Source organism: Oryctolagus cuniculus, chromosome 5, assembly GCF_051225735.1.
Source record: "Oryctolagus cuniculus isolate XC-2025 breed Fujian yellow rabbit chromosome 5, ASM5122573v1, whole genome shotgun sequence".
In the NCBI taxonomy this organism is placed as follows: Eukaryota; Metazoa; Chordata; class Mammalia; order Lagomorpha; family Leporidae; genus Oryctolagus; species Oryctolagus cuniculus.
Genome location: NC_142871.1, coordinates 132,665,134 through 132,691,679, shown reverse-complemented (window position 1 = coordinate 132,691,679; position 26,546 = coordinate 132,665,134). Strand labels below are relative to the sequence as shown.

Here is a 26,546-nt window from a genome sequence, read left to right as displayed (position 1 = left end):
CGGAGGCTGCCGGTTTGGGGACCCCAGTTTGAGAACCACTGGACGAGACTGCGATGCACCGGCTCTGAGTTCTCTCTCTGTGCGGGCGGAGTTCCAGGCCAGCCGTTCCGCCCAAGCAGTCCTCGTTTACATCTGCTCAGTGCACTGGACATTTTGGCACGAGCGCATCTCAGAAAAGAGGTGTGGCAGGGTGGGCATCTGGCGCAGCAGCTAAGATGCCACTCAGGACGCCTACACCCCTAGTGGAGCTCCTGGACTGAGTCCTGGCTCCTCCATTAATTTAATATATTCGAAGGGCAGAGTTACATAGAGAGAAATACAGAGGGATTGAGAGAGAGTGAGAGAGAGAGGGAATTTTCCACCTGCTGGTTCACTCCCCAAATGGCTGCAATGGCCAGGCTGAAGCCAGAAGTTCCTGGTCCCCCACATGGGTGGCAGGGGTCCAAGCACTTGGGCCAGCTTCTGCTGCTTTCCCCCAGGTATATTAGCGGGGAGCTGGATCAGAGGCGGAGCAGCTGGAACTCAAATCGGTGCTCATATGGGATGCTGGTGTTGCAGGCTGCTTAACCTGCTAAGCCACAACACCGGCCCCCTGGTTTCTCCATTTCTGATCCCAGCTTCCGGCTAATGCTCACCCTGGGAGGCTGCAGGCGACAGCTCAAGTGCTTGCATCCCTGCTATCCATATGGGAGACCAGGATGGGGTTCCGGGCTCCTACTTTCAGCCTGGCCCAGGCCTGATTGTTGCAGGCATTTGGGTAGTGAACCAGCAGATGGGAGAACTCTCTGTCTCTCTTACCTCTCTTAATTTATGAAATAAATAGAATAGTGGCCAGCACTGTGGCATAGCAGGGAAAGCCACCACTTGGACACCGCCATCCTGTATGGGCGCCACTTCCTGTCCCAGCTGCTTCACTTTCAATCCGGTTCCCTGACAAAGGCCTGGGAAAGCAGTGGGAGACGGCCCAAGTGCTTCAGCCCCTGCACCTGCGTGGGAGACCCAGAAGAAGCTCCTGGCTCCTGGCTTTGGGCTGGCCAAGCCCCAGCCGTTGTGGCTATCTGGGGAGTGAACCAGTGGATGAACGATTCTCTCTCTCTCCCTCCCTCTCTCTGTAACTCTGACTTTCAAACAAATAAATGTCTTAAAAATAAATAAGAAGAAAAAGTAAGGTCCAGTGTGAAACCTCTGTACTTACGGGGGGTGGGGAGTTATTCAGCCTTAAAGGAAAGAAATCCTATGACACTGCTACACCATGGACAAACCTTGGGGCTCTAGGCCGGGCGAAGCAAACTGGTCACCAAGGACAAATTCTGCGTGACTGCACTCAGTGAGCATCTAAGGGAGCCGAGGTCACCAAGGTTGGTTCCCGGGGGCGGGGGCGGGGGCGGGAGGAGGGCTGGAAGGAGGTGGTGCTGTGTGAAGGGGCGGAGCTTCAGTGTTGCAAGAGGAAGGGTGAACCTGCTTCAACTGGTGCTGGGGCGCCTAACACCACCGAGCGGTGCACGCCCACACGGTCACGGTGTCACATGGTCTTCAGCACGGTGAGAAACAAAGCACACAGCTTCTGTTCCATATGCCCTGTGAAGGCAGGGAGGGGTCCGGAGACTCGAGGCGGAGTCAGGCAGGTGAGAGACAGCTCACGAGGATTGCGACTCCCTCTCTGTAAGCCAGCGTGCTTGTTTCGGCTGGAGGAGTCATTGCCAAAATTACAAATTCATCCTGAGGGTCAGTCTTCCTGCAGCTCTCTGCAGTCCAGGAAAGCACCAGCACAGCACCAGGGTCACCCAGGGCTTCGCCTGTGGTCCCGCGCTACCCTGAACCAGGTTAGAAATGTCCCAGGGCTGTGGCGTAGCAGGTAAAGCCAGCGCCTGCAGTGCCAGCATCCCATATGGCGCCTGTTTGAATCCCGGCTGCTCCTCTTCCTATCCAGCTCTCTGCTATGGCCTGGGAAAGCAGTGGAGGATGGCCCAAGTCCTTAGGCCCCTGCACCCATGTGGGAGACCTGGAAGAGCTCCTGGCTCCTGGCTTTGGGTCAGTGCAGCTCTGGCCTGTGTGGCCATTTGGGGAGTGAACCAGTAGATGGAGGAACTCTCTCTCTCTCTGCCTCTGCCTCTTTGTAACTCTCTGTAACTGCCTTTCAAATGAATACATCTTTTTTAAAGAAAGAAAGAAAAAAAACGAGCCAGAGAACTTTCTGCTCAAGGCCATGTGGGGTCACCAAGGGCCTTCTGTCCCTCACCCCTCATCAAGGCACCCCGTGCCAGTCAGCCCCGTCCGCTAAGTCCCACCTCCTGCTGCAGGCTGGCTCAGGCCTCTTCACTCTCCCACCTCCACCATGGGCGCAGCCTCCAAGCGCATCGTCTATACAGGCCAATTCCTAGCTCCTGAGGCCTCAGCTCCCAACTCCTCCCTGCGCACCCAGGACCCCCGCCCCTCCTCCCCCTGCACATCTCCAGCATCGCAGCAACTGCCCTTGTCTGCTCACGCAGCAGGACCCAGCCCTTCCTCGTTTCCAAGCTTGGGACCCGCACACACCAGGCTCACAGCCGGGGATGACGGCAGCTCCCGGTTACCGAGCACCTACAGCGGGTCACACTACTACACAATGCCTGTGTAGATTTCCCCACTTTACAGATGAGCAAAAACATGCACAGAGAAGTTAAGCTGCTCATTAAGGGTTACACAGTGGGGCTGGCACTGTGGCATAGTGGGTAAAAGCCACCGCCTGCAGTGCCGGCATCCCATATGGGTACCGGTTCAAGTCCCAGCTGCTCCTCTTCCGATCCAGCTCCCTGCTATGGCCTGGGAAAGCAGTAGAAGATGGCCCAAGTCCTTGGGCCCCTGCACCCACATAGGAGACCCAGAAGAAGCTCCTGGCTCCTGGCTTCGGATCGGTGCAGCTCCAGCCGTTGCAGCCATTTGGAGAGCGAACCAGTGAGCAGATGGAGGACCTCTCTTTGCCTCTGCCTGTCTGTAACTCTACCTTTCAAATAAATAAATAAATATTTTTTAAAAAAAGGGTCACATGGTTAGTAGCTGCTGACTTCCAGGCACAAGCCAGGCACGGGGCTGTGCCCGCTAAGCCGTGTTGCAACGTGGGTTAGAGCGAGACGTCTGCTACTCTGCTCGCTGCTGCCAGTAGCTGCGGCACAGCGGGGAACCCGGGCACATTGACAGGACCGGCTGGGTGAGGAAATGCATCAAAGGGCCTGTGCCACTTCCTCACGTGCTACCTGTGTGATGCGATCAGAGCCTTTCAGAGTCGCTCTGTCCTACACACTTCCCAGAGGCGGCATCCGCTCTATTCGGTCTCCAATCAGCAGGTTTTAAGCACTTAGCGCACGCCAAGCGGTGTGCCTGGTACCGAGCCACAAAACTAAACAGGACAGCGGGTGAAACAGCACTTGCAACGCCGGCGCCCCACAGTGCAGTATTCAAGTCTCGACCTTGGATGAGGCAACTTTAAAAAATTCATGGAGGAGGCCTGCAGTGACGCAGTGGGTTAAAGCCACCACCTGCAATGCTGGCATCCCATATGGGCACCGGTTTGAGTCCCGGCTGCTCCACCTCCAATCCAACTCCCTGCTACTGTGCCTGGGAAAGCAGCACAGGATGTCCCAAATGCTTGGGCCCCTGCACCCACGTGGGAGACCCTGAAGAAGCTCCTGGCTCCTGGCTTCAGATTGGCACAGCTTCAGCCATTGTGGCTATCTGGGGAGTGAGCCAGCTGATGGAAGACCCCTCTCTCTCTCTGCCTCTGCCTCTCTGTATCTCTGCCTTTCAAATAAATAAATAAATAAATAAATCTTTATACACACACACACACACATCCTTGGAGCGGTGTTAAGCGCCATTGGGGATGCCCCCATCCCATTTCAGAGTGTCTGGTTGAGTCCCTGCTCCTCTGCTTGCATCCAGGTTCCCGTTAATGTGCACCCTGGGAGGGTCCCTGTCACCTACATGAAAGACTTGGATGGAGTTTCTGGATTCAACTTCAGCCAGGAGATCTTCAGCTGGGAGATCTCTCTGTGTCTGCATCTATCTCTCTGTGGCTTTCAAATAAAATGAAAATAAAATTACACACACACATACATATACATATATACCCTTTAACAAATGACTTTTAAAGTTTATTTATTTTCATCTACTTGAAAGGCAGGGTGACAGAGAGAGAAAGGGAGAGACAGAGAGAGATCTTCCATCCCCGGGTTCACTCCCCAGATGCTTGCAACAGCCAGGACTGGGCCAGGCTGAAGCCAGGAGCCGGCAGCTCCATTCAGCTTTCCCACATGGGTCGCAGGTACCCAAGTACTGGAGCCATCGTTTACTGCCTTCCGGGATGCATTGGCGGGAAATCTGATAGGATGCAGAGGGGCCAATTCAACCCAAATCTGTGCGTGGAGCCTAAACAACTGTGCTTTATTATTATTTAAGATGCGGAGAGATTCGAATAGAGCTCCTGCTCATAGGTTCCCATCAACGCTGGCCTGGGCCCAAGCCGGGGGCTGGGAACTCCATGCAGGTCTCCCACGTGGGTGGCAGGGACCCAACTACTTGAGCCGTAAGGAGATACCTGCTGCCTCCCAGGATTGGAATTTAGGAGCCTTGAGCTAAAATTGACCCCCAGGGGTGACCCAACTGGAGCCTTAACCATTAACCCAATGCCTGCCCCTGTGCGTTTCGCAGCTGCCCCCGGTGGTTCTAATGCACAGAGGGGCTGACTGAGAACACAGCCTCTGCTAAACGCTAGAGGAGTGGATCAGAGTTAAGTCACCTCATTCAACACTCACAAAAACCTCAGTCCTGCCAGCACCGCGGCTCACTAGGCTAATCCTCTGCCTTGTGGCGCCGGCACACCGGGTTCTAGTCCCGGTCGGGGCACCAGATTCTGTCCCGGTTGCCCCTCTTCCAGGCCAGCTCTCTGCTGTGGCCAGAGAGTGCAGTGGAGGATGGCCCAAGTGCTTGGGCCCTGCACCCCATGGGAGACCAGGAGAAGTACCTGGCTCCTGCCATCGGATCAGCACGGTGCGCCAGCCACAGCGCGCCGGCCGCGGCCGCCATTGGAGGGTGAACCAACGGCAAAGGAAGACCTTTCTCTCTGTCTCTCTCTCTCACTGTCCACTCTGCCTGTCAAAAAAAAAAAAAAAAAAAAAAACCTCAGTCCTTACAAGGGAGGGCACTCAGGGTGGATCAGAGAGGCTAAGTGACTTGCTGGAGGACACACAGCCAGGCAGAGCTAGGATCTAGTCCTCGGAACGTCTAACGCCAAAGCCCGTTACATTTTGACTTGATCTAAGTGCGAGGTGTCATCAGGTACAATGAAAACCAAATGCAGATGCAGTTCAATTCACGCTCATGTCTAGAAGGGCTGCTGTGGGCAAGGCAGTGGGGGGAACCACTAGATGAATAAGACTCAGTAACTCAATAGCAGTCTTAACAAGATATCACTCTTGGGGCTGGTGCTGTGGCACAGTGGGCTAAGCCTCAACCTGTGGCGCCAGCATCCCATATGGGCACCGGTTCAAGTCCCGGCTGTTCCACTTCCAAATCCAGCTCTCTGCTGTGGCCTGAGAAAAGTAGCAGAAGATGGCCCAAGTGCTTGAGCCCTTGTATCCATGTGGGAGACCGGGAAGAAGCTCCTGGTTTCGGATCGGCCCAGCTCTGGCCATTGCAGTCATCTGGGGAGTGAACCAGTGGATGGAAAATCTTTCTCTCTCTTCCTCTCTCTCTGTAACTCTGCCTCTCAAATAAATAAATCTTAAAAACAAAACAAGTTACCACTCTTACTGCAAAAGAGTTCCTGCATTCTCTGGTTCTCTGATTCTTAATGCTGCCTGTCTTCAGACAAAAGGAAAATGTCTCCTAACGGCCTTCCTGCCTGCCGACTGCCCCAGGTAGGTGGGAGAGTCCTGCCTTCCACTGCCTTCCCCTCCAACCCCCTCCCCCCCACCGCAGGATTCCAGCCCCCCCACCGCAGGATTCCAGCCACCCCCACCGAAGGATTCCAGCTCCCCCAGGGTTCCAGCCCCCCCCCCCAGGATTCCAGCCCCTCCCCCGCAGGATTCCAGCACCCCCAGCCTGCAGCGGAGCGCTCTCCTTCCGGGGCTCCCCCTGCCCCACTCCCAGCACAGGCTCCAAGGAAAACACTCATTAGGATGACAGCGCTGCTTTTCACATGGCACTGAAGGCTGCCACAGAGGGGAATTCCCTGGAGACCGGCTCGGCTCTGCCGGAGGAGAAAATGGAGTTCCCCTGGAAACAGGGCGGTGAGGGGCTCCGAGGGCCCCCCTCCCTCCGAGGATCTCCCAGGCCTGGGTGGGGCTGGGCAGAGGTAATTAACACAGGCCCATCACAGACAGCCGTGAAACCCTCACCCTCAGCACTGGGCACTGGCCAAGATGTTTTATGGCCTTCATTACTCCAACTAATAACAAAGGGAGAGAAATGCTAACACTGGGATTTTTCAAATCCAGGGAGCCACAGGTCCCTGTCAGGTCCCATTTACAGCCCCATTAATGACGGCAGGGACACAACTGAACTGATGTAAAAATAATAATAATAATAATCAACTTGGCCACTGTGTTTCATTCCACGCAAAATTAGAGAGTTTTCAAGCTGCGAGGGACTTGGCTAGATGAGGCTCAGCACCCAGCTGTGGGAACCACGCAAGGGGAGATTCAGCTTGGGGCAGGGAGAGGCAAGGGGGCGTTAACCCCTCACCACCCACGGCCTGGAGCCCAGCCAGCTCCCTGGAGGGGCTGCCCTCGCTTCCTGTCCGAGCTGCACCCCTCTGCCCACGCTCTGGGGGTTGGGGCTGTGGGTGCGGGCTGCACCTTGCTCAGGCTGCGATGAACAAAAGCCCAGGGAGCCCAGAGATCTGTGCCAGGGGAGTCCCGAGGAGTATCGGAGAAGGTGGGCGATCAGGGAGGTGATGGGGGCCTCCCTGGCCCCAGAGGCTGGGACGGGCACAGAGGAGGAGGGAGCCTGGGACGCCAGATGGTCACCCCTTGCGAGGCTGCTTCTTGCCCCCGGCAAAGCAGCCCAGTGGAAACCGCTAGTGACAGAGCACAGAAGATGCTCCCCAGGGCTCCCGAGACCTCTGTGACTAAGCCCCCTGAATATCAATTAAGTAGCATTAATCACAAATATCGTCAGCTGCAACAAGACCCTCAGAGGGGTGGCAGGCTGGAGACGCCGCTGGCGAGGGAATTAAGCAGCTCCCAGAGGCTCCGCAACAGACAAAAACTGGGCTGCGTGGCAGGTGGGCTGCAGGACCCCAGCAGGGCTGGCGCTGGGAAGTGGGATCAGGCGAGCAGGACCCTGCTGCCCCGCATCCAGCTAGGAGGTCAGGGGAGGGCACATCTCAGTGAAGACAGGGGCCTCCCGACCCAGGGGGAGCGCCACGGGGACTGCAGGGGGTCTGAGCCCCCACCTGCCCAGTGCCGATCTGCACCCCTCTCCACACCGGGTGATGCGTCCCTTCCAACAGCATTTCCTGGTGCCCGTGCTGGTGGCTCCCGGTTGTGTTGGACAGATGGGCGATGGGAGGAGAGGGAAGCTGGGGCCAGCTTGGGCACCACGGTTCCGAAAGGGCCGCTCCCTCCACGCTGCAGCCCTGCCTGGCGCCTGCGCCTGCCCACCACAGCGTGGGTACCGGTCCCTGGTGCTGCACCGGCCCCCGTGGGTCTCCTCAACCTTCTCCCGGAACGTGGGCAGACATCTCCTCACTCCATCTCTCCAGCCCCACCACCCGAGCAGAAGGCTCTCTCCCGGGGACCCTGCCGGAAGCCGTTTCTCACAGACGCATTCACACGCGCAATTTCCAACTGAACAGAAGCCGGGAAGAGTCCCTGCCCCCACCCCGTTCTGCTCAGGGCCCCTGCGCAACACTCAGGTCCCCAGGAAAGCGCGGGACTCCCATTCCTGCAGGGACAGCCCTGGGGGGGGGGGAGGGCAGGTCTCAGCGCTGATGTCTCACCCCAACCCCGCCCCCCAGCCTCCTCCACTTCCGTGTCCAGGGGAGGGCCAGGTAGGGGAGGCCCACTGCTAAATTCGGGTCAGGGTTTGCGGCTCCTAACCTGTGCTTTCAGTGGATTTGTGCCACCCAGCGATAGAGCGCAAACGTCTCTGTGGACGTGTCTGCATTTTCTGGGGGAGGGAGCCACGGCTTCCAGCAGTCCCTCAGAGAGCAGCGTGTTTCCAGAAAGCTCTAAAAGCCGCCGGCTCCAGCTTTGAAGGCTGATCACAGGGTTTCCCGCGGAAACCAGCGGAGCCAAGCGGTTACCAGAGCAGAGTCTGGGGCCGAGCCTGCGGGCCTCTCACCCTGCGACTCCCACCGCGTCCCAGTTCCCTCTCATAAGTGGGAATGACCATGGAGCCACACCTCAGAGGGTTGTTGGAGGATGTGAGGACTGGATTTACACAAAATACAGTCCTCCCTTGGTGTGCCTGGGGATGGGGGGGGCCACGATTCCCTGCAGATACCCAAATCTGCAGTCACTCAAGTCCCTGATGTAAAATGGCACAGCAGGTGTGGGCATCTGGCCTGGAGCTTAAGATCCCGCTTGAGGGGCCAGTGCTGTGGCATAGCGGGTAAAGCCACCGCCTGCAGTGCCAGCATCCCGTATGGGTGCCAGTTTGAGTCCCAGCTCCTCCACTTCTGATCCGGCTCTCTGCTGTGGCCTGGGAAAGCAGTAGAAGATGGCCCAAGTCCTTGGGCCCCTGCACCCACATGGGAGACCTGGAAGAGGCTGCTGGCTCCTGGCTTCAGATGGGCACAGCTCTGGCCGTTGCGGCCATTTGGGGAGTGAACTAGAGGATGGAAGACTTTTTTCTCTCTCTGCTTCTCCCTCTCTCTCTGTGCAACTCTGATATTCAAATAAATAAATCTTTAAAAAATAAAATCCCGCTTGAGACGCCTGCACCCCATGGGGAGTGCCTTTGAGCCCTGGTTCTGCTCCCAATTCTGGCTAACGCGCACCCTGGGAGGCAGCAGGTGACGGCTCAAGTGCTTGAGTCTCTGCCACCCACGTGGGAGACCGGGATGGGGTTTCCTGGCTCTGGCTCCAGCCTGGCCCAGTCCTGGATGTGACAGGCGTTTGGGGAATGAACCAGCGATGGGAGCCATCTGTATGTCCATCTGTCTCTGCCTCTCAAACACATTAAATCAATGAATATTTTCAGTGGCGTCGTTATCTGTACATAACCCACACCCGTCCTCTGGTCACTTCCAACCATCTCCGGATGACTTATGGCACTTAATACACTGTGCGTGCTATGTAAATAGTTGCAATAATACTGTATTGTTTAGGGAATAACGAGAAGGGGAAATGTCAGCAGGTTCAATGCAGATGCAATTTTTTTTTTCCAAATCTTTTCCAGCTCTGGATGGTGGAATTTGCAGAGGCAGAACCCATGGACATGGGGGCTGCTGACTGTACTTAGAAGAGAGCCTGGGACATAAAATGTGTTAATGATTCCACAGTCCGGTTATTCCCGGTCCCTGCTCATCTTCCATGCCAGGGTGGTCTCTGTCCTCCATCTGCAGGGCCTCCTGGTGCTTGCGACCCCTGAAAGCCCCTTCTTTGACTGTTTCTCTCCATCCATCTTCCGTACCCAGGGTGGGGCTGAGGGGGAGCCATCTCTTTGCTTCTACAAAGCAGCGGCTCCACGGAGACCCAGCCGTGTCCTCCCTGCACATCCCCAGTGCCCTGGGCCACAGCTAGAAGCCTGGACCTCGAGGCAAGGAGGCCGCTGGGTGAGGGCGGGGGCGGGCTGGCCACCCAGTGCCGCCAATGCAAGCATAGGCCGACTGAGGTGCCGGGCCAGGCAGCCTGGTGAAGAGGCGCTCTCTGTGGCTTCCAGATTTCTGTGACGTGGGCCCCTTCCTCCTCCTCGCAGCCCACCTGACGGGCAGCAACAATGTCTGGGGGACATCTCCCACCACCTGGGTCAGATCCCCACAAATGCCCACGGCCCGGGGTGGGGGGCACGGGCACCAGAGCCAGGCCATGAGCCCAGGCCCACTCCCAGCCAGGGCCCTGTGGCTTGTGATCCAGGGGATGGACTGCCTAAAGTCTCAGGGGGGCACGCCCACATCACCAACATGGGGCAAAGGGAGCAGGCAGGAAGCACCTCCCAGCGTGTGCTGCAGAGCCGGGCTTCCGGACTGATCATGATCGCACCAGACACTGCCCGCCACGCATCAATTCATGTAGTGCTATTATTATCCCCATTTTATAAACAAGTGAACCAAGAGAAAGCTCAGAGAGGCTGAGAGACTTGTCCAAGATCACACAGCTAGTGCGACGCACAGGATCTGAACCCAGGTAGCTGCCCATCAGCGAGAGTGGAGGAAACTGGGATATCTGTCAAGCCAGCCTCCCTTCCTGTGGGTCTCCGACCCCCGGCCCAAGCTCTCAACGCTTCCAGTTCCTCCGTCTCTTCTCCCTGCTCTTCTTCCACGTCTGGGTGGTTGCACAGGTCAGGTGCCACAGGCGACGTGGCCCTGACCTAGGCCTCTGCCGCCCCCCCCCCCCCCCGCCGCCCCCAGGCCCTGGACCCCCTGGCTTTGGAGCTGCTTGATGAAGCAGTGAGAATACAGAGGCAGGCAGGGCCAGGTCACCCGGCTACTCAGGCCCCAGAGAGCGCCCCCCCTCAACTTCTCCCAGAAGTCTGGCGACGCCCCCTCTGGCTCAGGTGTCTGTCTTCCATCAGGTCCTCCTCCCCCGACTTGCACTGTGTATCGGGACTGCTCATCTTCAAATCATTTCTGCACACCCCTGAGCGCACTCCAGCCCCCTGGGGATCTAGCTGTACAAGTGGCCAGAGGGGCTCTCCCAGGAGCACCCCGCGGCGGGCACTGCAGCCCCCTGACCAGGCAACGCGCGGCTGGCCCTCCCCGAGCCTGCGCACTTGGGCAGCCCTTGCCGTCTGACAACTACAGCTGCAGGGAGCTCCAGAGACACCCCAGCCCCAGAGCTCCCTGCCAGGCCCACATTGGCACCATTTGGTGTGGGCAGCTCCTCCCTGGGGCCCCTCTCCTGACAGCTGCATCAGGAGGTCCCCTGCCCACTCTCATTGTCCCCCTGGAAGGTACCAGAACTGACCCAGCCCCTGACAACACAGTGAGGCAAACCAGGCACAGGGGCGAGAAGTGGCATGCCCGAGGTCCAGCAGGTGGAGCCCTGGCGGCTGCGCTGGGTTTCTTGGGCCTGCTGCCCCCTGCTTTGGAAAGGCCCCTGGGTGCGGAATGGCCGCACTGGGCCCTCGGGGGCCTGGCCACAGCAGGATCCCTCTCTAGCCGCAGAGGCCAGCAGCTGCCTGTGAAATTTTACCAAGCTCCTAATGAAAGACTTCCCTGCCAAACAGCCTGGTTCCTAATTAGCCATTGTGCCAGATAATCTGTTAAATAGTCCGGGCTCCTGGGGGAATGGCCCTTTCACCAGGGAGCCTGACTGCCAAGCTGTGGGCAAAGCTCTCTGCACCCTGCCCCGGCCCCATCCCCACCACCCCCCAAACCCAGGGTTCAGCTGCAGAGGAGGGGCGGGGCCTGAGTAAGCCCCACCTCAAAGGCTGTTGAGGGAGGCACCCCAGGGACACATCCCCCAGGTCACCCCAAGGTGTCTACTGCTCCCACCAAATGCCATTAGGATGTCTGAAAGAACAGTGGTTCCTTCCTCCATTCCAGGCTTCTCGCTTTGGGCTTCTCATAAAAAGAGCCATTAGGAGATTTTCCGTGAATTAACTCATTGAATCCTCCCAGCAGGTCCCTGAGCCTAAGCACTTGCCCCAAACCGCCCTGCCGGGCAGGAGGCCAACAACTGCAGGCCCGTGTCAGGGCTTGGCTACAGAGCCCACACTCCCAGCATCTCAGCCACAGCTGCACGGCCGCCTGGACGCCGACCCCGAACAGCAAACCTTGCTCAGCCACCGGGGTCTGCCTTAGAGCCCCGGCTCCGCTACAAAGCAGACGCCTCTCTTCACAGGACACCCGAGGCTCATGTCTGATGTACCATGCAGAAATAAGGAACACCTCCTGGCTGGAGGGGGAGGGGAGGGGCCGTGCAGAATCCCAGACCACCCCTGGGATACCACCATGAAGATCTGTGGCTAGCAAAGCCCACCCTGACCATCAGGGAGCAGCGGTTAAGACACTGCATCCCATAGGGGAGGGGGGCCTGGGTGTGGGTCCCAGCTCCATTCTTGATTCCAGCTCCCTGCTAATGCGCACCGTGGGAGGCAGCAGGTGATGGCTCAAGTGGTTGGGCCCCTGCCACCCATGTGGGAGACCCAGATGGAGCTCCAGGCTCCTGGTTTCAGCCTGGACTGCCCTGGCTGTCCGGGGCATTTGGGGAGAGAACCGGCAGATGGACGATTTCTCTGTAACTCTCTCTCCCCTGCCCCAAATAATTATAAGATAGATAAATAAATAAATTTTAAAATTAAATTCTTCACTTTAAGACTGTGAGTGGGTGCTCACGGACCTGTGTGGTCCCCAAAGTAAAGCTTTAGTGCTGAATGACTACTCCCGAGGAGGGAGAGCGAGGGTGCCGAAAACTCAGCTGGGTGATGGGAGCGAAGACCACTAGCGGCTTCCCCAAAGGACCCAAGGCTCAGGATGGACTCTGCAGAGGGAGACGCCTCCCTCCAGAAAGGGGAGGGGTCTGGGGGACCGTCACTGTGACGAAGTGGGTAAAGCCCCCGCCTGCAGTGCCAGCATCCCATATGGGTGCCGGTTTGAGTCCCTGCTGCTCCACTTCCCAACCAGCTCTCTGCTGTGGTCTGAGAAAGCAGTAGAGGATGGTCCAAATCTTTGGGCTCCTGCATTCGCGTGGGAGACCCAGAAGCAGCTCCTGGTTCCTGGCTCCTGGCTTCAGATCGGCACAGCTCAGGGCGTTGCAGCCATCTGGGGAGTGAACCAGTGGATGGAAGACATCTCTCTCTCTCTCTCTCTCTCTCTCTCTACCTCTCTCTACCTCTCTGTAGCTCTGCATTTCAAATAAATAAATAAATCTTTTAAAAATTATTAAAAAGAAAAGAGATGGCCTGGAGTGGGCGCTGTGCCACTCAGGATGGGCCGCCGCCTGAAACACCCTCATCCCATATTGGAGCGCCGCTTCCAGTCCCGGCTGCTCTGCTTCCGATCCAGCTCCCGGCTCATGCGCCTAGGTAGGCAGCGAATGACGGCTCAAGTGCTTGGGCCCCTGCACCCATGTGGGAGACCCTGATGGGAGTTCCTGGATCCGGGCTTTGGCCTGGCCCAGCCCTGGCTATTGGAGGTATTTGTGGAGTGAAGATCGGTGTGTATGTGTGTGTTGTTCTGCCTTCCAAGTGAGTTAATAACGCCAAGCCCCAGCCCGCCACGGAGAAGACTTCTGAAAGAAGTCTGTCTCCTGCTTTATGTGGCTGTTTCTTTCCATCCTTCTATAGAGGTCGACTCAACATAACAGGGCAAAGTCTCGGGTGGGTCATCGGGGACCCCAATACGAGCTCCAGGTCTGGCAGACAGAGGGTCAACTCAAACTGAATCTCCTGGCACTGGGCAAGGTGCACACCCACTGTCCTTGCCCACGGCCATCGCGTCCCAGGACCTCCTCAGGATGGCAACTGTCTGCCTGCTTCTGCCCCTCCCCCCTGCAGTCCCCCCTGCATCCCGTGGCCGAGCTGCCCTCCCGCAGGTTCCCCATCTCTCCCCTGCTCAGAACCTTCGAGTCACTTCCCAGCACTCTTAGGGCAGGATCTCAACTCCTTACAAGGCCTATGAAGCCCCACGGGATCTGGCTCTGCTGACTTCCACATCTTCATCACCCACACAACTCAAACTCCATTGGCCTTCTTGTCTGTTACATTGGAGGGAGCTTGTTCCTACCTCAGGGTCTTTGCACTTGCTACTCCCTCTGCCTGGGACATCCTCCCCTAAGGCTCACACACTGCACTGCTCAGAACTCGGCTGCAGTGTCGCTGGGGTCGGTTGAGTTCACAGGGTCTGCAAGGGGGCCGTTCCCACATGGACGGAGTGCCCAGGTGCCCGAGCTGGGCAATGACCAGGCGTTTTCCCAGTGGTCCTCTAGTCAGTCCTCCCAAGGTCTCTCAGCCCCAGGTTACAGATGAGTAAGCTGAGACTGCAGGAGAGAAATCCCTCACCAGGCCACAGAGACAGTAAGCATCAGAGCTGGGTGAGGACATCCGAGGCCAGGGCGCCATCTGACAAAGCATTTGAGCGTTATTCATGATGTCCTTAGCGAGCAGATGGGGAGCTCGTATGAGCATGCAATGGATTATGACCAAGTGATGGAGAACCTAGGAGGCTGAACAGGCTCCCACAGGTCAGTGTAATGGGGACCACAGCACCCCAGCCATTAACCACTCACTCCTCATCACCTGCCCAGAGGACGACGGCGGCGGCCGCAGCACCAGGAGGCAGAATCAAGATGCGGAAAGCTCAGCCGGAAATGACCGTGACCTTCACAAACCACAACAACGGAACAAATCCAGTGGATGACACGCAGTGGGGATCACTCACGTCACACGTGCAGTCGCACATGGCCCAGTCTGAGCTGGAGAAATCCTGTTTGGACAGGATCTCAGGTGAAAGACGCGGGAGTCTTCACACACAATAGAAAGAAAGCACACCTGCCCCAAAGCTCAGTGGGACACCAGACAGTGCTGCTGGAGGTCTAACCCTCACAGGCAGCTGGCGAACACAGACTGCAAGGGCGCCGGCCCAGGACACTGCGGGCTGGAGAAGTGGATGCGGCCTGGCACACACTTTGGAAGGCAGGTGCTCCAGCGGAAGAGCCAGGCTGCTCAGGGTCCGGAACAGTCACATAAAGAGCCTCGTGGCGCAGGTGTTGGTGCGGCAGCGAAGACACCAGTTAAGACTCCCATGTACTGGAGACTGGGACTCCATACCTGTCCCTGGCTCCTGACTCCAGCTTCCCACTAATACAGACCCTGCGGGGCAGCATTCACCGTGCGTCCAACTGGGTTTCTGCCATCCACGTGGGAAACCTGGATTGAGTTCCTGACTCCTGGCTTCTGCCTAACTTAGCCCCGCGTTGGCCACTACGGGGCATCCAGGCAATGAACCAGGAGATGGGGGAGCTCTGATTGTCTCTCCGATTCTAAATAAGTAAATAAATACCTCCTTGATAGGGTTGTTGTGAGGATGAAATGAGCTAGCACACTACAAGCGCTCAGAACAGTACCTTGCACACGAACGTTATATGAGTGGTGTTGTGATCAGTGTATCCTGTCGTCACCTCCTGGACTGAAAGCCAGCTCCTGTGATTGTGCACAGTGTCCGGTCCCTCTGCCTCCCCAGCACTCCCCCTGTGCCCACAGTAGCTATCTGCTACCACCAGAGTGCTGTGTCCTCCAAAACTCATGCTAAGACCCTCAATGCCCGGGTCAGGGTATCTGCTTCAGGCCTCTGGGAAGTAATGAGGTCACGAGGACGAGGCCCTTACAAAGAGGCCCAGGGCGGATGGTTCACCCCTCCCATCATGCGCAGGTGCAGTGCGAGGGGCAAGGCCCTCACCAGACACCAAAGCTGCTGGTGCCCGGATCCTGGGCTTCCCAGGTTCCAGATCTGGAGAAAACACATTTCTGTTGTTTATCAGACACTCCGATTAAAGCAGCCTGAGCAGACTAAGACGCTCGCTGGGTCAAGATCACGTGCAGGTGCATCTCAGATCCTGTACTCCTGGGAAGAGCATTCTGAACGTTTAGAGATGAACCGTTGTTCCCGGTGGGCGGTAAAATGTTAAACAGGCTGAGGTTGCCCAGAAACAGGCTGAGCGAGCAGGGCCGTGGGGATGTGGGGGCGTGGGGGCTGGGGCCATCAATCAGGCACCCCACAAGAAGGGTTCCCATGCCCTCCTTCCAAGGGACCCTCTGCTGGCGAGGGAGGGGTGGGGGGGGGCACGGTTCACCAGCCCTGACTTTCAAATGGGGAACCAAGAGGGTCTCCCCATGGTGTGCGTTCCTCTGTCCAGCAAATGTGTCTCGGGGGCTCTTCCTGCCTGGCCAGCCCGCCTTTCCCAGGATGTGCAAAAGCCCCGGCAGGCCCTGATGCAAATAGCGCTCGATTTTCTGGGCTAAAATTATATCTTGAGTCAATTTTCATAAAATGTGGTGACAGATTTAGGTGCTGGGAAGATGAAGCTTTCTCAGAAGGCACAGAAATGACCCAAACGGTTAAAATCAGCTGCAACCGGGCAGCCGGAGGCCACGAGAGCAGCTTTCATCCTGGCTGGGATCGGGGAACTGGCTCACCTGCCGCCTGCTGCAAACCCCACGCCTGGGCCCCGCCCGCAGAAACCGCCGTGGCTGGCACTGCCCCCAGCCCCCACCCCCGTCACAGGATCATTATCGCCTCGCCAGGATTCTGGTAACCAAGAGGCAGGCTGCTCCCAAGGGGCAGTGGACCAGCAGGTGGAGGGGCGGGCTCTGGCTGCCTTTTACTGGCAAGGGCCGGCTGCGCTCCCAGGGGCAGTTCCAAAGAGCTGGCTGGATCTGGGTTCGTCTATAGATTCTCCGTTCCTGATACTCTCCTATGCAGGTCACAAAGGAGCAGGCAAGGAAACAGGCCCTCCTTCCACTCCCGACCTGTGTAAGTGCATCTTCCAGAAATAGCTCTCAGCTCTGCTACCGTCACCCCTGGAGTCAGGCCCCGGGCCTGACCGTCTCGGGGAAGGGAGGTCAGCCTCCTCGGCCTCTCGGGATGCTCACCGCTGTCCTCGCTGACACCCAGCAGCTCCCTTAGGCGGCCCTTCCCTGTACCTTTCCTACACGGGAGCTGCCCTCACCTACACGCTGCTCTGTGCCGGGCGGCTGACCCAACTGGAGGGCTCCTGGTGAGGTTCCGCCAATGGAAGCCCCAGCCAGAGATCAGGGGAGTGGAAGAGAGTGAGGCTGCCTGCTCTGGGGGCTCCTGATCCTACCTGGAAGCCCCTTTTGGGGTTCTAGAAGCTCCCCCTTACATGCCTGAGCCTGGAGCAGTCATGGTTCCCCACTGCTGCCACCCCACAGTTCACCACTTCTCACTGGTTTCCTTGAACATGCAACCACGCGGGACCCGGCCTCCCTCAGTGCCCTTGCTATGCCACCGGTTTTGTGACGGTACCAGGTGCTGTGCCTCCTGGCTTCGATGACACCCAGCTGGCCTCGGCTTCCACAGGTGCACACCCCTCACTGTGCAGGAGCCCAGCACCCTGATTCTTTAAGCGAGGCAGGCCTGCTCCTCTCTGTGGATCAGGAGGCTGAGCCGCAGGACCCTACCATCCCTTCTCACTCCCCTCCGGGAGTGAGGAGCATGCGCCCCTCAGCCAGACGCCTTGTGTTTAGGTTCAGACATGGCTTTAACAAGCCACAGGACCCGCCACAATGTGCTTGGTGGCGCAGCGGGCTAAGCCACCGCCTTCGATGCTGGCATCCCTTCTGGAACTCCGGTTCAGGTCTCGTCTGTCCTGCTTCCCACCCAGTCCCCTGCTCTGTGCCTGGGAAAGCAGCAGACGATGGCCTGAGTCCTTGCGCCCCTGCCACCCACGTGGGAGACCTGCATGGAGTTCCTGGCTCCCGGCTTTGGCCTGGCCCAGCCCTGGCTGTTGGGGCCATTTAGGGAGTGAACCAGTGGATGGAAGATTCTATCTCTCAGTCACTGCCTTCCAAATAAATAAATAAATCATTTTTTAAATGTAGCATGCTGGCTGTGCATTCCCTCCCCTGAACTGTCATTTCAGTCCCTCTGTACTCCCCTGCTCCTGCTGTTGGGATTCCGCACACCCCTGCAGGCTGCGACCCCCTACTTCCAACTCATGCTCTGCCCCTCTTTTCCCCAGCCCCTGGTACATGCCCGGCACCCCACAGACCCTACCGCTGGGAATACCGGCTGAGGCCAGTGGGGTACAATGCCCTGCACTCCCCAAGTCACAGCAAGGACCCAGCACCAGGACCTCCGCTTCCTTGCTTCACGCCCACCACGGGCCAGCAAGGTCCCCGTGTCACCAATATGGGAACAGGCCTTGAGGGGTTGAGCAGCTTGCTCCAGGGCCCACATCTGGCTGGGCCAGGGCCAGGAGTGAGGCATAGGTGTGTGCAACAGCGCCCCAGCTACCCTCTTCCCCTCCGCTGCGCCCTGGGAGAGCGTGGGCCACCCAGATGCAACTCAGCCCGCTGAGGACCCTGAGCCAATGGGAGACAAATCTCAATCACAGAACGCAATGAATGCTTTCCTCACCAAATCACGGGGCATCAGCACAGCCCTGGGTTCTAGGCAGCCCGGGCCAAAGGCCTCAGAAGTCATCGGTGCACGCGAGCAGACTGCATGGTTCCTCGCAAGTCCCCAGGGAGCCCCCATACGGTCTCTGTCCAGAGCCCACAAGCCTCTGAGCTGGGTGTGGGTGGGGAAGGGCATGGGGCGCGGCCTCAGCCTTGCTCATTCTTGTCCCCTTCGGCCCATGCTTGTGCCTCCTCGGATCACCAGGAAGGCAGCCTGCACTCAAGAGGCCCCGGAAGCTCCCCCAGGAGCCCAGCCCCTCCCATCCCAACCCAGGGCCCCCTTCCCCCTCTGCACCTGGAAACCGTCTCCCCGGGGGCTGAGCGAGAGGGGAGTGAGGCAGAGGTGGGGACGAGACCACTCAGCTCATCCTTGGCAGCCTCTGGAGGCCCCGCCCCCTTCCCTAGTGCAGCCCTTTAGCAACCGTTTATTAAGCACCTTCTGTGGCCTGATGCTGTTCTAGATGCTCAACGCGGCCCAGGGACTAAAGGAGACGGCCCGTGATCACCGAGAGCATCGTGTAAGCGGAGCTCAGTACACAGTGGAAGGTGGTCAAACACAGGAGTCGGGAAGGGAAGTAAGAAGTGTGGAGAGGCTGACATATTAGATGGGGTGGCCGGGGAAAGCTGCCGGGGGGTGGGGGGCAGCGAAGAGCATTTGGGAAGAAGGAACAGCACGTGCAAGGCCCCAGGGTGGGGGGGAGGGGGCCCTGTGTGGCAGGAATGGAGGCGGATGGCACAGAACCGTGGGAGATAAGGCCAGCCTGGGACAGCCAGTCAGATCGGGGCCAGGGCCAGGCGGGCCATCGCGGGGACAAGAGGGAAGCCACTGGGCAGCTCTCAGCAGAGGGACAGAGTACAGCTCGGGTTTCACAGGAGCCCTCTGGCTGCAGCGTAGGGGACAGACTGGTGGTGTCTGGGGGGGGGACACCATTCACCTCCTGAAGCATCTGTGACGCAGTCAGCCCTCTCGGCCCAGACCCCACCACAAGGGACACGGGCAGCGGGGTCGGGTAGCGCCAGGGAGACCAGACTGCACAAGAGGGTGGTGGTGGGGCTTGGCGCCAGGCCGGGCAGTCATGAGCCCCCCAAGGCTGCTGGGCAGGGGCCTCACCTAACTGCGCCATGCTCATGTTAGCTAGCAACCAGGGGTGGGAAGCCTGCAAGGTGTTGAGGCAACCAGGCAGGATGGTTGTGACGGGCTTGGACCCCCACCTCCCCGCCGTCTCCCGCTCACTTGGGGGCTCCCTGAGGGTGGGAGCACGCACTCCGTCTTCAGTCTCCTCCTGCAGCTGCCAGGACAAGACTCCACCCCCTGCACGTCTCTCCAGCCTGCCTTGGGCCGCTCCAGAATCTGTCCAGAGTTAGGGAGGGGCAGACGGACAGGCAGCCAGGGACACGGTGGCACTTCCGGGCCGGGTGGGGGCTACACCTACCTCCCGCCACTGCTTGTTTTCCATCCCTTGAGTATACATGACGCACACTGGAGGGAGAAGAAAAACACGGGTTAACGGCCCAGGCCCACCGGAAGCTGGGGACGGGCTAGAGAGGGCCTGGCTGGGCAGGTGACTGGGACACTCCAGCGCGGGTCGCACTGTCGGGTCTGGGAAGGGGGTGGGGTCTTGGGGAGTAGTGTAAGAGTCTGGCCCCCAAGCTTGGACCATAACCCCACAACTGGTCCTGGATGCACTAGTTCGCAGGGGCCAGCTTGGAGCTGATGGGGAAACTGAGGCATGGAGGAAGCCAGAGGCCTGCCTGGCCCTGGCCGCACACTGCTCAGGGCAGGAGCCCTAGACAGCCATGTCTGTGCGCCCACCAGGCCACAGCTGATCTCTTAGGTGTACTGGCTCCCCTGGCCTGAGACCATCGGCACCCCAGACACCCTGCCCTCCCCCTACAGGCTCTGCTGTGTTGGGGCTTCACAAGAATGGGGGCTGCAGAGGGCCCACGCTCCCATGTCTCTTTCTGCAGACCCGGCTGGTGAAACCTTAACCCCGAGGCACAGCAGCACTCGGCCTGGCTCAAGCCCTCGCTGCTGGGATTACTGTCAGGGCAGGACTTACGTGGGTCAGACTTGGAAAACATGTCTTTGTCCAAGAGGCTCCTGCAAGAGGGGGAGACAGGCATTAGAGGCTGGAGGGGAGGAACTGGCTGGGCAGAGGCAGGCGGCCCCTGGCCTGGCCTCGGGCACAACAGGAAGAGAAAGGCTTTTTCTGGGGACTTCCATTAAGCTCCAAAACGAGCAGATCCCTGGTTGGGTCCTGGAGCCCTTCGGCCTCACTCCTACCCTCAAGGTCTGTGGCCCTCCCCACGTGGTACACACTGTGTGGGTAGCCCGGTGTCCAGTATCCCACAGCTGCTCATTCTCGGGCCAAATCCTGGTATGCCTGGTGTTTTAGACTCTTCCTTTTAGCATTGTCTCTCAACAGACAAAAACAAAACAAAACAAAAACAAACAAACAAAAAAAACAAAAAAAGACAAGACCCCCGCCCCCCTGCAAAAAGGAAATCCAGCAATCAAAGCTTTCTCCCAGGCTCTGCTCGCAGCCAGTGTACTGCATCCTCTCGTTGGTGGATTAATTGCACCTCCCACGGGACACCAGGGTCCTTCTGTGGTCAAGGCCAGGGCCAGCACTTGACCCTGATAAGCAGACGGGAAAGCCCAATATCAAGATTACGCTGGGGACAGAAAGGGCTCTGGACAGGTGCGCAGCCCCTCCCAGCTGGGCCTCAGCGCCAGGTCAGGCTGTGCCCTATGGGCACCACACACAGTGGGTCCCCGTCCTCACTCCAGCAGCTGAGGCTTGGGGAGCCAGCCCAGGCAGGCTGCGCCCCTCGGGCCTGGGGTCCCTCACTGCACGGGGATCCGATGCCCAGGGCTCAGAAGTGACTCCGCCTCTCTGGGCCGCTGTTTGCACAAGCCTTGAAAGTGGAGGATGCCTGCCGGGTCCTCAGCCCACGGCGTCCTGCTCACACCCCTGGTTTCTCCCGCACCAGCTTCTCTGCCCTCCCCAAAAGTCCATGCTCCCATTGGGAGTGCACAGTCAAAAACGGGCAGGAGCTGGGGCACACACCTGGCGTCCTCACTCCCCAGGGTGGCTCTGAGCTCGCTCCAGGCCATCTTCCCCTGGCTCCAGGAGACTGGGTCCCAGGGGCGCACCTAGACCTGCTCAGCAGCACACCCCAGCATCGCATGTCGCCTCCCACTCCTGCCTCCTGAACTCCTACAAGCCGCTTCCGGGCGCCTGCCCGCCTGCCTGCATGACAGCTACTGACTCCCTGCCTACCCTCCCGACTGTCTCTTCCCAACCAGCCTGTCCCACCTCCGTCCCAGAGGACCCAAGGGGGCCCCCTTCCCCCTTCACCCCTGCTGATGTGGGCTAGGTAAGGATAACGGAGCCAAGAGGTTCCCCACGGTTTGCGTTTCCAGCCCTGCACCCTGACTCCATCCCCTGGCGCGCCAGTTCCTGCAAGCCCACTTCCCATGATGCACCTGAGTCTGATCCAGCATGAAGATGGCAAGCACGGGACACCCAGCTCCAGGTGGACATGCCACTGACGCCGCCCAAACCATGCCTAGTGAGGGCGCCTCCCCCTACCCAGTGGAGGGGTCCCTGCAAGGGGGAGCAGCTAGGCCTCCCAGGCAGCCCACCCTCTTGCTCTCCTCCTGGGTCTGCCCACACTCCTGTCTGAATGTGTACTCAGCCTCTCTTCAGAGAAATCCCGCTCCCATTCTTGACTTTAGCTGTGTCTCTGCTTCGACCTCTTCTCTCACACAGGGAAGAACAAATCCCCTCCATACACCCCCACCCTCTTGGGTCCCTGCAGCTGCTTTTCCACAGGAGAAAGCAATGACCACAGCCTGTGTGGGTTCCTGGCGGGTCATCTGGTCCACCTTCTCCTTGATGAGGGGCAGACCAGGGCCCAGGAAGGGCAGGGAGGGGCCGTGCAATGGTAGAAACAGAAAAGTCTAGAAGGAAGCCATACCCTGAGTCACCATCACTGGAGCCATGAGCAATGGCAGGCTGCTGGGCAGCGTGACCTCACAGGCAACCCCACCACCCAGCCCCCCGCCCCAGGCGGGAACCAAAGACCGCCTCCAATAGACACTTGCAGCAGCAGGTGCAGGCACCCCGCGGCGGCCCAGGTCACACTCAGGGGCCGCTCTAGCTCCCGCCCCTGAGCGCATTCTCAGTGATGTCCCCGTGAGAGAGAGAGAGGTCTCCGGCCAGTGTGTGGGAAACCAGGCCTTGGAGTACTCTCCCATATCTGCACTCAGATCAGCCACCCAACTCCCTGACCCACACAGCCCACACCGCCCCTCTGCCGCTCCCCGCCGCCCTCCCTGCCAGCGGTGCCTCGGAAGCCATCGGACAAACGCCTGATGACATGCCACATGGGCGGCTCTGGAAGGCAGGCGGCAGACACCACAGGTACCGGGCACCCGTCCCACGAGCGGGGCTGCCTTCTGCCTAGGCCAGCCTTCTCCGGAAGCGCGCTGGGCTGCGGACAGGGGCGTCTGCCTTGATTGCAGCAAAAACCAATCACCCTAACAGAGAGGACTCCACAGTCGTGGGGCCCGAGACACGGCGGGTGGGGGCCGCTGAAAGCAACAAAGGCACGGGCGTCTCCGCTAGGGCAGACGCTGGGATTGCCTCTGAGTTCCAGAATGAAGCCCTGTAACGAGTGGGGCCCTGCTGGAAGGCGCCTCACAGGTCACCTGTCCCAACCCCTTCCCCACGAGGAAAGCAACACCCAGAGTCACAGCAAGGCGGGCTGGCCTCCAGAGCTCCGCCTGGAACTCAGGTGTAGTCATGTCTAGGCTAGTGCGAAAGAGCGATACCTGGGTTTCAGCTGTGTGTGTGAGTGTGTGTGTGTGTGTGTGTGAGAGAGAGAGAGAGAGAGAGAGAGAGAGAGAGAGATGTAGCTTCTCTCGGTCCCGCCTGCTTCTCAGCAGGTCAGAAGCACGCAGCTGGGGAAGACACAGAACCATGCTGCCTGGCTTCCCCGGCTCTCAGTGAGTCCTGGGGTGTAGGTCACCCTGGCAATTAGCACCCCAGGCCAATTCAGGCCCTGTTTCCCCTACACCACTGGAGTTACCCCTACATGCCTTCCAGAACGTTCCTACTTTTCCTCCTCAAGTTCCTGGACACTGACCGACAACCGAGTCCTTTTTCTTGCCCCCGCCCCCCCCCCAAACTCTCTGGCCTGGAGTGGGACACCCTGTGACCCAGGACAGGACTCAGCCCACCCTGGGATGCAAAATCATGAGTGTGCATCTTTCTCTCCACCACACTGTGGGCTCCTCCCGGGCAGGGAACCTGACGCTGGCAGAGGCCTGTCTGGCACCTGGCAAGTTGGACAGATGAAATAAGACCAAGAGGAGTGGCCAGGGGATGGGTGCAGCCTGTGCCTCCCCACCTGGCTGGTGCACGGCCATGCTCGGCACAGCGCCACCTTCTGGCTGCAGTGAGTAGTGCTTAAGGGCAGTCCCATAGGCTCTGCACAAGTGACCCGCCTTCCTTGTGCCTCGGCTTCCCCATCCATAAAATGGGGCTAAACGCAGTTCAGGGCCGCTGCGGAGATCGGTGTGGAGCTCCGGGTCGCGGCGAGGCTGGCCCGCTGGGGCCGTCACCACCAGGCTGGAGCTGGCCATGGCGGTCACTCTCCGGGGGGAGGCACAGGCTAATACGGCACCAGAGCCGCCTCCACCCTCCCAGGGCCAAGCAGCCCACCCTCGACACCCACCGCCAGTGCCCCATGTTGAATCCTTCCCATCAGCCCCAGCCCGTGGGGTTATTGAGGCCCCTTCCCCCGCCACCTCCAGCCTCGGGGCAGCAGGGTGGTGCCCACGGGCACACAGCTGGAAGCAGCCTGGGAGGCCGGGCCAGAGGGCCCTGGCCAGCCCAGCCCATAACTGCTTTTCCTCCGCTTTCTGTCTCCGTGGAGCTCAAAGAGAACATTTTTTTTCCAACAAGCAAAATGTATTTTTCCTCCAGAGACCGTGAAACCCTGTCGCTGTCCACAGAGCAGCCTGAAGCCTGGCTTCTTTTGTTCCCAAAATCAGAGGCACCCAGACGCGCTCAGTCCCTGGGCGGCGAGGCCACAGGCCACCTGGGGCCAGCGACGGGAGAGGCACCAGAGAGGCAGGGTGAGCCCCTGGCCGGTGCGAAAGAGGGGCCTGAGGGTGACACCTCCCACTGGAGAGGCTGGGGTGCTCTAGACTCGGGGACACGGCCCCGTCCCCAGGGAACCCTGGTCGGGGGGGGAGACACAGCCCTGTCCCCAGGGAGCCCCAGTCTGAGAGGGGAGACAGAGCTCCATGCCCAGGGAGCCCTGGTCTGGGGGGAGACACAGCCCCGTCCCTAGGGAGCCCCAGTCTGAGGGGGGAAGCACAGCCCCATCCCCAGGGAGCCCCAGTCTGAGGGGAGAGACACACTCAGAGAGCCCCAGTCTGAGGGGGGAGGCACACTCAGGGAGCCCCTGAGGGGGGAGACACACTCAGGGAGCCCCAGTCTGAGGGGGGAGGCACACTCAGGGAGCCCCAGTCTGAGGGGGGAGACACACTCAGGGAGCCCCAGTCTGAGGGGGGAGACACACTCAGGGAGCCCCAGTCTGAGGGGGGAGACACACTCAGGGAGCCCCTGAGGGGCCGCCTCTGCTCCAGAGCAGACGTGTGGGTGAAGTGACCAGCACACATCCCAGCCGTCTCTCCATGGAGCCCGTGAGTGCCCAGGGCTGCGCTGAGCCGTGACTCTCAGCTTCTCCGGCACCAGGGAGCCCACTGGAGCTGTGAGCAAACACGGCTGTTGGTACAGACATGGGCCTGCTGGCTCAGACACCAGCCCTGGCCCTCAGGCGAACCGCCCAACCCTCTGGGCTCTGGCACCCCCGTGTGCAAAGCCAGGGCAGCCCCAGTCCCCCCACCCAAGGGTGGCCTGAGATTTCTCACTGCAAAGCGGTTAGAACGGGCCCGGCACGCAGAAAGCTGCAGCTCTCAGCGCCTGGTATACAGCAGGTACTCAATAGGGGCGCGTGCAGATGAAGACGGCTTCCTGAGAGGCCCACTGCCCCATCCCTGCTCCCCTGCTTCCCTTCCTGGAGGTGCACAGACTGCGGGCAGGTGGGCCAAGGTCGGGGAGGAACCGGACTCCTGGGGGTCCCGTGGAGACCCCTGCCCGCCAGCATCACCCCCTCCCTCTCTGGAGCAACACAACTCCAGACGGGTGGGAGGGCGATGACACTAATCGGGTACACACTGGGTGCCAGGTGTCTTGCTGGGGACTTAACCGGTGACCCTGGGTACCCTGCCATGCCAGTGCCAGGAGGCCCGTGTCCACCCATTCTACAGGGAGGGCAGCTGAGGCTGTGTGTGTGTGTGTGTGTGTGTGTGTGTGAGCTGTGTCCCGAGCTCCTGGGCAGAAGCCACAGGACGGGGGCAGGAAGGGAGCAGGCAGGCGGGGCCCCGCACCCAGCCCCTGGCACGCACCCATCTCCCCTTTCAGTCCCGTTCCTCCGCCTGCGCTTAGCTCCCTGGCAAGCGACAGCACGGAGGGCTGAAAAGCAGCTTGCACGCGGCTGAAAGAGCTCTTCTTCCTGGGGCTGTTTGCATTTTGATCATCATTAATTGCAACCCTTGTCCCTCCCACACTGTGCGTGCGTGTGGCCCAGGGAAGGCAGTGGGAGCTCCGGCCTCAGCCAGATCCAGCCTCCAGTGCACAGTCCCCACGGGGCCTCAGGCTGTCCCGTGGCCCTGGACTCCTCCTCATCTGTGCACAAGCCGGCCCGGCGCGCCAGCAGCGTCCACAGAAATGTAGGAGGCGCGCTCGGTGCCTGTGGCTCCCGTGTGCCCAGCCCTGTCCTGCTCGCCGGGTCCCCAAGGCTTCCACGGCAAACACGTCCAAGACGGGTCCAAGGGGCTGTCCCCAGGGGGACCACCCTGGCCTGCCCAGCGACTCTTCCAGGTCCTGACCCGGCTGCCCACTCGCTTCACACCAACCTGCCAAGCTTTCAAGGGTTAACCAGACTCTTGTTTACCACCACCCAGCCCAGAGGCTGTGTGAACAGCAAACCAAACTGTGGCACAGCGGGTAGAGCCGCTGCCTGCCACACCGGCATCTTGTATCAGAGCAGAGCCAGGCCGCGAGGCTTCCAATCCAGCTCCCTGCTAATGCACCCGGGAAAGCAGCAGCAGACGGCCCAGGTGCCCGGGCCCCTGCCACGGCACGTGGGAGACCTGGATGGAGTCCCAGGCTCCTGGCTTTGGC

At 59.5% G+C, this 26,546-nt stretch overlaps 1 protein-coding gene across 2 annotated transcripts in view; it reads right to left on the bottom strand.

Annotated features, from left to right (window-relative positions):
* CPNE5 (copine 5) overlaps nucleotides 1–26,546 on the bottom strand; it is an 82,973-nt gene that overhangs the window by 49,626 nt on the left and 6,801 nt on the right. For both annotated transcript variants that reach the window (XM_008262846.5, XM_051854801.3), the window contains exons 2-3: nucleotides 20,343–20,383; nucleotides 19,716–19,762 (exon numbers count right to left, since the gene is read on the bottom strand). In XM_008262846.5, the coding sequence (XP_008261068.1) occupies nucleotides 19,716–19,762; nucleotides 20,343–20,383 (88 nt within the window). The remainder of the gene's footprint in view (nucleotides 1–19,715; nucleotides 19,763–20,342; nucleotides 20,384–26,546) is intronic.